Source organism: Oncorhynchus mykiss, chromosome 12 (assembly GCF_057628025.1).
Source record: "Oncorhynchus mykiss isolate SJ-2025 chromosome 12, ASM5762802v1, whole genome shotgun sequence".
NCBI lineage: Eukaryota > Metazoa > Chordata > Actinopteri > Salmoniformes > Salmonidae > Oncorhynchus > Oncorhynchus mykiss.
Window position 1 is genome coordinate 50,208,951 of NC_143033.1, and position 13,929 is coordinate 50,222,879.

At 40.9% G+C, this 13,929-nt stretch overlaps 1 protein-coding gene across 29 annotated transcripts in view; it reads right to left on the reverse strand.

Annotated features, from left to right (window-relative positions):
- The window catches only part of dlg2 (discs large MAGUK scaffold protein 2), a 242,131-nt gene that overhangs the window by 112,262 nt on the left and 115,940 nt on the right, over window positions 1–13,929 (reverse strand). For 2 of the 29 annotated variants that reach the window (XM_090192683.1, XM_090192675.1), the window contains exon 1: window positions 9,811–10,063. The exons of 24 other annotated variants lie outside the window; for them this stretch is intronic. In XM_090192683.1, the coding sequence (XP_090048809.1) occupies window positions 9,811–9,894 (84 nt within the window). In that variant the 5' untranslated portion in view covers window positions 9,895–10,063. Of the gene's footprint in view, window positions 1–9,810; window positions 10,407–13,929 lie in introns of those variants that run through there. 3 more of the 29 variants (XM_036937704.2, XM_021624014.3, XM_090192680.1) reach the window with 2 other exon arrangements.

Below are 13,929 nucleotides of genomic sequence, written 5' to 3' on the forward strand. Positions count from 1 at the left end.
GTTAGATCCCTTACTTCAAAGGCAATTATAGTCAATGAACTAATCACTGATCATAATCTTGATGTGATTGGCCTGACTGAAACATGGCTTAAGCCTGATGAATTTACTGTGTTAAATGAGGCCTCACCTCCTGGCTACACTAGTGACCATATCCCCCGTGCATCCCGCAAAGGCGGAGGTGTTGCTAACATTTACGATAGCAAATTTCAATTTACAAAAAAAAAAGTGACGTTTTCGTCTTTTGAGCTTCTAGTCATGAAATCTATGCAGCCTACTCAATCACTTTTTATAGCTACTGTTTACAGGCCTCCTGGGCCATATACAGCGTTCCTCACTGAGTTCCCTGAATTCCTATCGGACCTTGTAGTCATAGCAGATAATATTCTAATCTTTGGTGACTTTAATATTCACATGGAAAAGTCCATAGACCCACTCCAAAAGGCTTTCGGAGCCATCATCGACTCAGTGGGTTTTATCCAACATGTCATGACCTAGTTTTGTCCCATGGAATAAATGTTGTGGATCTTAATGTTTTTCCTCATAATCCTGGACTATCGGACCACCATTTTATTACGTTTGCAATTGCAACAAATAATCTGCTCAGACCCCAACCAAGGATCATCAATTTAACCTTGCGCAATACCCTAGATGCAGTTGCACACCTAAAAACTAAAAACATTTCTCATAAGAAACTAGCTCCCTGGTACACAGAAAATACCCGAGCTCTGAAGCAAGCTTCCAGAAAATTGGAACGGAAATGGCGCCACACCAAACTGGAAGTCTTCCGACTAGCTTGGAAAGACAGTACTGTGCAGTACCGAAGAGCCCTTACTGCTGCTCGATCATCCTATTTTTCTAACTTAATTGAGGAAAATAAGAACAATCCGAAATTCCTTTTTGATACTGTCGCAAAGCTATTCCCCAAGAGAATATTCCCCAAGAGAGGATGACTTTTACTTTAGCAGTGATAAATTCATGAACTTCTTTGAGGAAAAGATTATGATTATTAGAAAGCAAATTACGGACTCCTCCTTAAATCTGCGTATTCCTTCAAAGCTCAGTTGTCCTGAGTCTGCACAACTCTGCCAGGACCTAGGATCAAGAGAGACGCTCAAGTGTTTTAGTACTATATCTCGACACAACGATGGAAATAATCATGGCCTCTAAACCTTCAAGCTGCATACTGGACCCTATTCCAACTAAACTACTGAAAGAGCTGCTTCCTGTGCTTGGCCCTCCTATGTTGAACATAATAAACGGCTCTCTATCCACCGGATGTGTACCAAACTCACTAAAAGTGGCAGTAATAAAGCCTCTCTTGAAAAAGCCAAACCTTGACCCAGAAAATATAAAAAACTATCGGCCTATATCGAATCTTCCATTCCTCTCAAAAATTTTAGAAAAGGCTGTTGCGCAACAACTCACTGCCTTCCTGAAGACAAACAATGTATACGAAATGCTTCAGTCTGGTTTTAGACCCCATCATAGCACTGAGACGGCACTTGTGGTAAAGGTGGTAAATTACATTTTAATGGCATCGGACCGAGGCTCTGCATCTGTCCTCGTGCTCCTAGACCTTAGTGCTGCTTTTGATACCATCGATCACCACATTCTTTTGGAGAGATTGGAAACCCAAATTGGTCTACACGGACAAGTTCTGGCCTGGTTTAGATCTTATCTGTCGGAAAGATATCAGTTTGTCTCTGTGAATGGTTTGTCCTCAAACAAATCAACTGTAAATTTCGGTGTTCCTCAAGGTTCCGTTTTAGGACCACTATTGTTTTCACTATATATTTTACCTCTTGGGGAAGTTATTCGAAAACATAATGTTAACTTTCACTGCTATGCGGATGACACACAGCTGTACATTTCAATGAAACATGGTGAAGCCCCAAAATTGCCCTTGCTAGAAGCATGTGTTTCAGACATAAGGAAGTGGATGGCTACTTTTAAACTCGGACAAAACAGAGATGCTTGTTCTAGGTCCCAAGAAACAAAGAGATCTTCTGTTGAATCTGACAATTAATCTTAATGGTTGTACAGTCGTCTCAAATAAAACTGTGAAGGACCTCGGCGTTACTCTGGACCCTGATCTCTCTTTTGAAGAACATATCAAGACCATTTCAAGGACAGCTTTTTTCCATCTACGTAACATTGCAAAAATCTGAAACTTTCTGTCCAAAAATGATGCAGAAAAATTAATCCATGCTTTTGTCACTTCTAGGTTAGACTACTGCAATGCTCTACTTTCCGGCTACCCGGATAAAGCACTAAATAAACTTCAGTTAGTGCTAAATACGGCTGCTATAATCCTGACTAGAACCAAAAAATTGTATCATATTACTCCAGTGCTAGCCTCTCTACACTGGCTTCCTGTCAAAGCAAGGGCTGATTTCCAGGTTTTACTGCTAACCTACAAAGCATTACATGGGCTTGCTCCTACCAATCTCTCTGATTCGGTCCTGCCGTACATACCTACACGTACGCTATGGTCACAAGACGCAGGCCTCCTAATTTTCCCTAGAATTTCTAAGCAAACAGCTGGAGGCAGGGCTTTCTCCTATAGAGCTCCATTTTTATGGAACGGTCTGCCTACCCATGTCAGAGACGCAAACTCGGTCTCAACCTTTAAGTCTCTACTGAAGACTCATCTCTTCAGTGGGTCATATGATTGAGTGTAGTCTGGCCCAGGAGTGGGAAGGTGAACGGAAAGGCTCTGGAGCAACGAACCGCCCTTGCTGTCTCTGCCTGGCCGGTTCCCCTCTTTCCACTGGGATTCTCTGACTCTAACCCTATTACAGGGGCTGAGTCACTGGCTTACTGGGGCTCTCTCATGCAGTTTCAACTGTTCTGCCTTATTATTATTCGACCATGCTGGTCATTTATGAACATTTGAACATCTTGGCCATGTTCTGTTATAATCTCCACCCGGCACAGCCAGAAGAGGACTGGCCATCCCACATATGCTCTCTCTAATTCTCTCTTTCTTTCTCTCTCTCGGAGGACCTGAGCCCTAGGACCATGCCCCAGGAATACCTGACATGATGACTCCTTGCTGTCCCCAGTCCACCTGACCGTGCTGCTGCTCCAGTTTAAACTGTTCTGCCTTATTATTATTCGACCATGCTGGTCATTTATGAACATTTGAACATCTTGGCCATGTTCTGTTATAATCTCCACCCGGCACAGCCAGAAGAGGACTGGCCACCCCACATAGCCTGGTTCCTCTAAGTTTCTTCCTAGGTTTTGGCCTTTCTAGGGAGTTTTTCCTAGCCACCGTGCTTCTACACCTGCATTGCTTGCTGTTTGGGGTTTTAGGCTGGGTTTCTGTACAGCACTTTGAGACATCAGCTGATGTACAAAGGGCTATATAAATAAATTTGATTTGATTTGATTTATAGTCTCGCTATTGTTATTTTGCTGCTGCTCATTAATTAGTTGTTACTTTTATCTCTTATTCTTATACATATTTTTATTTTATTTTTTAAACTGCATTGATGGTTAGGATTTCACCTGTTGTATTTGGCGCATGTGACTAATAAAATGTGATTTGATTTGAAGCGTGATTCATCACTCCAGAGAATGCGTTTCCACTGCTCCAGAGTCCAACGGCGGCAAGCTGTGGACTCGCCACTTGGTATTGCGCATGGTGATCTTAGGCTTGTGTGCGACTGCTCGGCCAAACAGTTATTGTGCTGACGTTGCTTCCAGAGGCAGTTTGGAACTCGGTAGTGAGTGTTGCAATCGAGGACAGACGATTTTTATGTGCTACGCGGTCCAGAAATCGGCGGTCCCATTCTGTGAGCTTGTGTGGCCTACCACTTCGCGGATTAGCCGTTGTTGTTCCTAGAGATTTCCACTTGACTTTACAGCCTTATTCTAAAATAGATAGTTATTTTTTTCACTCATCATTCTACACCCAATACCCCATAATGACAAAGTGAAAACCACTTTTTTGAAAATGTTGCAAATTCATACAAAATTAAAAATAGAAATACCTTATTTATATAAGTTTTCAGACCCTTTGCTATGAGACTCGAAATTCAGCTCAGGTGCATCCTGTTTCCATTTATCATCCTTGAGATGTTTCTACAACTTGACTGGAGTCCACCTGTGGTAAATTCAATTGATTGGACATAATTTGGAAAGGCACACACCTGCCAATACAAGGTCCTACAGTTGACAGTGCATGTCAGAGCAAAAAGCAAGCCGGGGGTCCAAGGAATTTTCCGTAGATCTCCGAGACAGGATTGTGTCAAGGCACAGATCTGGGGAATGGTACCAAAAATGACTGCAGCATTGACAGTCCCCAAGAACACAGTGGCATCCATGATTATTAAATGGAAGAAGTTTGGAACCACCAAAACTCTTCCAAGAGTTGGCCGCCCGGTCAAACTGAGCAATCAGAGGAGAAGGGCCCTGGTCAAGGAGGTGACCAAGAACCCGATGGTCACTCTGACAGAGCTCCAGAGTTACTCTGTGGAGATCGGAGAACCTTCCCGAAGGACAACCATCTCTGCAGCACTCCACCAATCAGGCCTTCATGGTGGAGTGGCCAGACGGAAGCCACTCCTCAGTAAAAGGCACATGACAGCCCACTTGGAGTTTGCCAAAAGGCATCTAAAGAATCTCAGACCATGAGAAACAAGATTCTCTGGTCTGATGAAACCAAGATTGAAATCTTTGGCCTGAATGCCAAGCGTAACGTCTGGAGGAAACCTGGCACCATCCCTACGGGGAAGCATGGTGGTGGCAGCATCATGCTGTGGGGATGTTTTTCAGCGACAGGGACTGGGAGAGTAGTCAGGATCGAGGGAAAAATGAATGGAGCAAAGTACAGAGAGATCCTTGATGAAAACCTGCCCCAGAGTGCTCAGGACCTCAGAATGGAGGGGAAGGTTCACCTTCCAACAGGACAACAACCCTAAGCACACAGCAAAGGCAACGCAGGAGTGGCTTCGGGACAAGTCTCTGAATGTCCTTGAGAGGCCCAGCCAAAGCCTGGACTTGTACCCAATCAAACATCTCTGGAGAGACCTGAAAATAACCCCATCCAATCTTACCGAGCTTGAGAGGATCTGCAGAGAGAATGGGAGAAACTCCCCAAATACAGATGTGCCAAGCTTGTAATGCCATACCCAAGAAGACTCAAGGCTGTAATCGCTGCCAAACGTGCTACAACAAAATACTGAGTAAAGGGTCTGAATACTTATGTAATTGTGATATTTCAGTTTTTTTATTTTTTATAATTTATTTGCAAAAATGTATAAAACTTGTTTTTGCTTTGTCATGATGGGGTGTAGATGTGTGTAGATTGTAATGTAACAATGTGGAAATAGTTAAAGGGTCTGAATACTTTCCGAATGCTCTGTAAACATGGAAAAACACAAAAAGCTCTCTTGACAAATGCTGTCTAAGAGTCCATCTGAACAATGGCTAAAATGATATGCCAGCTTTGCAATTAACTTCATCAGTCACAGACACTGAATATCCTGCTGTACCTCACACAAAAGACAGTCTTCACTCCGTAATAACAGCATCAGTAGCCAGATAAGTGAAAGCCTAATTGGCTACATTTCTGTCAAATCTTCACTGTGCAATACAAATCATAAACCAAACTCAAAATTGTATGCAATACGGCATTCTGTATAGAATAAATCGAACAATCAGAGCAACTCAATAGTCAATGCAATAGTTTATTAATAGATACAAAATCTGAATTAAGAGATGCAGGACACAGCAGGAGGGTCAAACAACAAAGGAAAACCAAATCTAATACAGTCATCACTTCTTGACGATGACAAATCCTTACGTGAGAGAGTCCAGTAATTCATTCTTTTTCCACACCCTATTTCCCATTTAGGGGAATATTATGAGGAGTATACCTATGGGACTCCTAATGACCTGTGTTGCTCAGTTGGTAGAGCATGGTGTCTGCAACGCCATGGATTGTGGGTTTGATTCTTGCTTGATTCCATACGAAATACTGTATGAATGCCAGCATGACTGTAAGTCACTTGGTATATAAGTGTCTGCTAAATAGCATATATTATGTCCACACACCAGCTCACGTTTAGAATGGAAACAGTCTATTCCTTCCCGTATCCAATTAAGGAAATCAATTGTGAAGGGATATTACAAATCCTGTGCAAGGAATGAAAATCCTGCACTGTGCACTCCTGTAATACATCTAAAAACTTTTGGCTTTGTGACAGATGGCAGTATCTCTTCCACTACACTACTGACTCAGTGTGCAGCCCAAATGGCACCCAATTATTCCCTATTTAGTGCACTATATAGGGAATAGGTTGCCATTTAGGATTCAGCCCCAGACTGCTGTAAATACAAAATGGAGGCCTTGCAGAAAAATCACAAAGGAAGGCAATGTCCTAAAATGAATATCGTTTTTTTTTTTTGGCAGAAGTCCGACTGATCAAATCCTTTTCCAGAAACGTAGCTAAAAAGTTATTGCAACGTGATAAACCTGATGGAGGAAATGAGAAAGACAAGTGAGTAAGACATTCAACAGTGTGAGATTATAATGACGTTACGATGGTCTCATCTGAGAAGCCCGACAACACGGGGCAAGTGGTTGGGATGACAAAATGGTGTGGTATGCCCTTTGTTAGAGGGAATAATATCATATTTTTTGTTGAAATGACTCCTGGACAATAAGAAAAACAATGTGTCTGGCCGCCTGCTAATCAATAAATTCCTAGTCATCAGAGGGTTTGAGTTGTTTTAATTCATGTTAAAGTCCAGGAGATTTGTGTGTATTGTTGTGAAATTGTTAGATATTACTGGTTAGATATTACTGCACTGTTGGAGCTAGAAACACAAGCATTTCGCAACACCCGCAATAACATCTGCTAAACACGTGTATGTGACCAATTAAATTAGATTTGAATTGAGAGATGTTAAACAACGGCAAAAAATAATGAGGAACAGCAATTGACTCTTGATGGGGACATTATTTCAGATTTTTTCGAATTGAGGTTATGGCAAGGAGCACTTCTGACATAACCTTCTGTTTGTGTTTGGCACGTCAAATAAACTTCATTACACAAGTGATGCGTTTCCCAAAAATAATTCAGGAGTGAGTGACTTGATATCAATGGATCTTCATCATGAACTAACACCATAACAACGGAGAAACACGATGTCCAAGTGCCTCGTCAAAATGATGACCGTAGCTAGTCAAAACTGCTAAATCCTCTAGGGTTAAGTTGAGGTGAAACCCCGACGGCTATATCTTAAACCCAGACTGATCTTAAGGCAAAAGTAAGCTCCCGAAGACCACACCACAAAACCTTAAACAAAGCGCTGAAAATGTGACGTTCCGCTCTACAAGCAGGGTGTTATGCACAACCTTCCCCATCGACCAACCTCAGACAACCTTCTGGTGGACGATTCACCAGGTCCCGACTGTACGTATAACCCAATTGGACACAGTCAAATAATGTAGTCGAAAGGCTTGCAACCTGGCTGGCTGGAGCTTTTTCCAAAATACCTTATTGATCAAACTGGAGAACCACACTGAAACGTTAAAGTAGGCTGGAGAATAAAAGCTGAAATATTTAAGTGTGTCAACTGTAAATCAAGGTCTCTCTCTTCCGACTTTGCTTGTTGATAATGCTTCTTCACCACATCAATGTTCAAATGATTCAATAGAAAACGAAGTAGCCACTAAAGAACCTAGGAATATTACACAAAGAGCAGCCCTTTTCCAGACTTCATGTCAGGGCTGCTTAGCAAACACGAGCACAACTCTATTTCTTCAAGTGGAAAATACATATTGTATATAATTCAAAAGTGTGAAAATTAAATGGGCTATTCCTGCTACGATTATGCATATGAGTATATCTGGCAGCAGTGGCTGCTCTGGTAATCTAATAACAAAACCAGTCCTCTTTCAATTTGATTTTATCGCACCGCTGCTTGGATTTGTTCTTGTGTTTCAGGTGAAGGTAAAAATGACTATTTAATCAAGGTGGAATATCAAGGACTGTCGGCCTAATTTGACACGTATAAGAAGAAAGGTTACTTTAGAGGATTCATTGTTCTGGCTTTATATTCAATTTACCTTTCAAAAATCTGCAAAAGTGACATTTGTTTAGATAACACAATTCCAAAACTAGACTTTAAAATAAAATAGGACTTGGCCAGTACTTTCACTGAAGCTCATGATGCTCAAAACGTATTTTCTTCAAGAAACAAATGGGTATATTTCAAATAATCATTGAACAGTTTCCCAAATCCCAGACAGTAGTTTAGGGTAAAGAGCTTAGGAGAAAGAAAACCTGAAAAGTATATTCTACTCCCCCCCCCACCCCCCCCCCCCCCCCAATAACTCTGTGGTTTATTCTGTACAAGAGCTGACACAGAGGACCAATTAGTTGCTTCCCAACTGTGCCGAGGCCCACTCTCTTCTCCGCTCTCCCTGTTGCTCATTCACGCTCAGCTTCACAAGCACCATATTCCCTCACCACAACCACAACCCCAGCTTCTTCAGTTACAGGGCCGCAGTACACGCATGAGTGTGGCTGCGGACCATTTGGCTGTGTTTAAGAGTGCTTGTACAATGCAATGTATGGGGTGAAGGTTATGGCCAAGTCATTTTGCCCATAACATACTGTAAAGTTAATGGTGAGTACAGTGACCTGGTTGGTAATCCATTCATTTCAAAATATCACACACTAAAACAACTACTTTCTGACTGACAACAAGCTAAAAAAACATGTATTTATTTATTTTTTATTTCATCTTCATTTAACCAGGTGGGCCAGTTGAAAACAAGTTCTCATTTACAACCGCGAGCTGGCCAAGATAAAGCAAAGCAGTGCGACAAAAACAACAACACAGAGTTACACATAAACAAATGTACAGTACAATGTACATTTTTTGGTTTACTGTACAGCTTGCTTAGATTCCAACACCAGAGGCTTGTGCAGCATAAAGGGGCTTGGGAGTGAGTGACTTAGCCCTAGAGCAGAAACATGTTGAAAGCCAATAACCCCTATTTAAGTTTCAACATGTTCTGGTTTATAAAAATCTTAGGGTCTAACCTATTCAACGATATTAAAGCCCAGGGTTGAAATTCTGATTTTCCAGGATAAAAACAACAGGTGGAAACTCTAGTGATCTAAAACTCTGTAAAACAGAAATCTGTAAAAGCATAAAAGCACACCGTTAATCAAATACTTTCAAAAATAGACTTCTTACTTTCTACTTCACGTAAGTCACATTAATCACACACTATCCCAGATGACTTATGACACGTATATAACACATACAATCCCAAACACTCATACGGTGTCCATATCAGGACAACCTCAATTTCAGCAATATCAGTAGGACTTCATACAGGACCAAAACACACTGTTAAAACAGCATCTACTGGCAATGTACTGTAAGCAACTGCCCCTGGACTAATCTAAAGCGATGCTGATTTATCTTAAGACTCTGTTTAGGGAGGAAATCTGCTAGTGCAACTGACACACTGTCAAACTTGTATCGGGGACTTCAGAGATGTTTTTTGGAGAAATGTAACCGGGGGACAGCTGATAAGAGGACAGTGTGCAGTTAATGAGAAAGCTACAGCATGCTTTAAGGTCTCTTACACTCGCTCTCAACTGAGGTAGAACAGATGCTGTTACAGAACAGATTGCATAGCCCACAAAACTGAGCCTTTCAAAATGATAATCAAGAAAGCTGCTTCTTACATCCAGATGGACACTTTCACTTTGTATTCTTCTTAAACTATGCCACTATTTGTTGACCAACATAAATCAGAAAACATCTCACACCTACCGTCTCTTTCTGCATTTTGGCTTTCCTCGCATTCTGTACAAGTCTTCTCCCTAGCTTCTTAGCATAGAAAATCGAGGCAAACATACTCACAGAAAATAAATATAGCAAATGTTTTGTTTGCACAGCCGTGTATGTGCCTGAGAGATTATTCCTTGTCAGTATATTCCACAGGCAAGAGAGAGCAGGAGGGGGAATGATGAGAGTGGGAAAGCAGAAGTGGGACTCTCTCGCTCGCTAACCCTCTCTCGCTTTCTCTGCATCTCAGCACAGCAGAGGCAGGTCTCTCTCTCTCTCACCCACACACACACTCACGGTGAAAGAGAGAGAGAGAGAGAGAGAAGTGGGGGGGGACCGTCTGCAGGTCTATTTACATATCACAGACAGAAGGGACGGACAGAGAGCATGTATTAGCATCCTTAACACCAATCTAGCCCCGAAAACTGCCTATCTAGAGCCCTAGCACCCAGGGGAGGTTTGATATCACCCAGCCCAGTGCTGTACATCATCCTGGGGCCAGCCTGCGTCTCTCTCTCTCTTCCCCCCTCCGCCTTAGGCAGCAGGGTTGAGAGTGGAAGGGGGAAAGCTGCTGCTAAATCAATGGTGCCTTCCAGCTTGGCAGGTTTTATACACACACTTTCACACACCGCCATGGTGAGGAGGACCCTATGGGGAACACACAGAGTCTGTTTCCATGAGTCACGCTAGTGCAATGCAACGTGGGTACTAAACCTGTAATTTTCATGACAAAGAAAACAACCCAATTACTCACTACCTCGGATGGGGGTACTACTGCAAAACCTCATTTTTCAAAATGTTATTTAACCTTTTTTTATACAGGTTTTTCCTCATTGAGATGAAATCTATTTTTCAGAAAACAAATGTGTGTCATTTCTGTGTACATGTACCAGTCCCTTAAACAATAACATGCATATGAAATATAATAAATGGATACTCCAATATTTCTCTGCTCATTTTCTATTCTCTGCTCATTATAAGCTATTTTCATTCTATTTACTTCTATAACGCCTTTTTAGAGCGATTCAATCAGTACTTATGTGCGAACAAGGACCATCACTAAAAGTCCTGGAATTCCCGACCACAAGAATTCCCGACCACAAGATATTGTATGTGTGACATTCACATCTTTTAAATGGAAGAACCTTTTTCCTCTTCATCCATCTAACGTTAATCTATCAATGTACTCTGCCATATTAAGGTACAATAAATCTGTTTTTTTTTACCTTTTCACTTTTTTGCCATTTACTTTGTTTAACATGATGTACACTACAGTCCGACTCTAATGCAATCAGCCTTAGAACTACAATGACAAAAAAAAAGTGCATTTTACAGTTCGCACCATTGGGCAAAAATATCTTTGGATTCCCTCATAATTGTATTACACACTCTCCTTTTATCAGCTATCAAATGTTAAGCTCGTGATCATGTTTTGAATAGATATTGTGGTTGTCTCACCTACCTTAGTCGAATGCACTGACTGTAAGTGGCTCTGGAGAACAGCGGCTGCTAAATGACCAAAATGTAAATGTAATTCATTAAAAGCCTTAAGCATTTTACCTGATGGAAAATATGATGGCAGCAGTGAAGGATGTGCTTCATTAATGTAGTGTCGGCTCATGTCACACCTCACGGAGGGCTTATTAACACAACCACACCGTGCCTCGTTTTCACCCCCAATCAATAGCCCGACACACACATCAAACCGCTGGACCCCAGAGGAATACCATCCGCAGCTGAGGGAGGGTTAGACCGGTTCCTGATAACCCTCGAAACAGCGCCTGAACGTTACAATCACTTTAAGAGCACATTGTGAGCTGTAAAGAGTTATCAGGGTCTTCAGTATTAAAGCAGACAACAAGATTTGTCTGGAAATTCTAAGAACTAAGGATAGTAAAAAAAAATACTATTGAATAGCTCAGGTTTTGTTGTGACGATTTTAAGCGCCATTGCTTTGTGACAAAAACCAACACGCCTGCAGTTTACAGTGATGACAATGGATTTTTCTAGGTTAAATATATCACCTCAAAATGTCTGCCTAGTCCACACTATGAGATGCCATAATGTTGTAGCCCATTTAAAAACATTTGTCATCTGCTGGTGTGTTTTGCATATATTCATGTCCAAACCGTGAGAGGGAATTCCTGTTTTAGATTATGAGGGATATCTTGTCTGTAATAGACTAAATGGAGCTGCACGTGGAGGGAACAGAAGAAGAGGACTGAGGTGTTTTGGCACAACCACAGTGCAATTGCGTCCCAGAGGCAATCTATTCCCTATATATCCAGGCTGTATCCCAACCGGCCGTGATTAGTATTCCCGTAGGGCGGCACACAATTGGCCCAGCGTCATCAGGGTTTGACCGGGGTAGGCCGTCATTGTAAATAAAAATTTGTTCTTAACTGACTTGCCTAGTAAATATATATTTTTTTTTATAAAATAAAATCAAGGGTTTTTCTTTATTTGCTGTGGTAGCCCATAGGGCTCTGGTCAAAAGAAGTGCACTATGTAGGGAATAGGGTGCTATTTGGGAGACACTACAACTGCATCATGACTGTTAGTATAATGCCTTCAGAAAGTATTCACAAACCTTTTGTTATGGCAAGCCTAAATAACTTAAATTTGTAAAAATGTGCTTAACAAGTCACATAATAAGTTGCATGGTCTCACTCCGTGTGCAATAATAGTTTTTAACATTATTTTTAAATGAATAACCCATCTCGGTACCCCACACATACAATTATCAGTAAGGTTCCTACTGGTTCCTACTGCAGTGAATTTCAAGCACAGATACAACCACAAAGACCAGGAACGTTTTCCTATGCCTCACAAAGAAGGGCATCTCTTGGTAGATGGGTAAAAAAAAAAAAAGCAAACATCCCTTTGAGCATGGTGCAGTTATTAATTGTATGCTTCAGATGGTGTTTCAATACAGTCAGTCACTACAAAGATACAGGCTTCCTTCCTAACTCACTTGCCAGAGAGGAAGGAAACCGCTCAGGGATTTCACTGTGAGGTTACAGAGTTTAATGGCAGTGATAGGAGAAAACTGTGGATGGATCAATAACATTGTAGTTACTCCACAATACTAACCTAAATCACAGGGTGAAAAGAAGGAAGCCTGAGCAGAATAAAATATTCCAAAACATGCATTCTGTTTGCAATAATGCACTAAAGTAATACTGCAAAAAATGTGCCTAAGAAATTAGCTTTTTTTCCTAAATACAAATTGTTATGTTTGGGGCAAATCCAACAACACATCACTCTTCATATTTTGAAGAATGGTGGTGGCTGCATCATGTTATGGGTATGCTTGTCATCGGCAAGAACCATGGAGTTTTTTTTAGGATAAAATGAAACATAAGAGTTAAGCACCAGTAAAATCCAAGAGGAACAACTGGTTTAGCCTAAAACAAGGCCAATTATTCACTGGAGTTGCTTACCAAGACGACATTGTATGTTCCTGAGTGCCCTATTTACCGTTTTAACTTAAATCAGCTTGAAAATCTATAGCAAGACTTAAAAATGGCTGTCTAGCAATGATCAATAACCAACTTGAAAGAGCTGGACAATTTTTAAAGAATAATTGGCAAATATTGTACAATCCAAGTGTACAAAGCTCTTACAGACTTACCCAGAAAGACTCACAGCTGTAATCACTGACAAAGGTAATTCTTACATGTATTGACTCAGGGGGTTGAATACTTATCTAATCAAGATATATTTTCCATTAATAAAAATAAAAATGTAATCTTCCACTGTGTATTTTGTGTAGATCATTGACAGAAAAAAATGACAAATCAATTTTAATCCCACTTTGTAACACAACACAATATGGAATAAGTCAAGGAGTGTGAATACTTTCTGAAGGCAGATAGGCCAAACTTCAATTACTGTTTTTGTTCATTTTTAGCATGTCTGTTTCATATAGATAAGAGTGGGTCCAAGGGAATAACTTGCATTTGTAAATTCAGCAAATTAGGATTATGCAATAATAAGAATATTTTGTATTAATGAACTTGTATAGCAATAATCAGATAAAGGCAAAATATGTCTGAACATCAGGAGGTGAACCGAAACCACATAATGCATGAGCGATGTCAC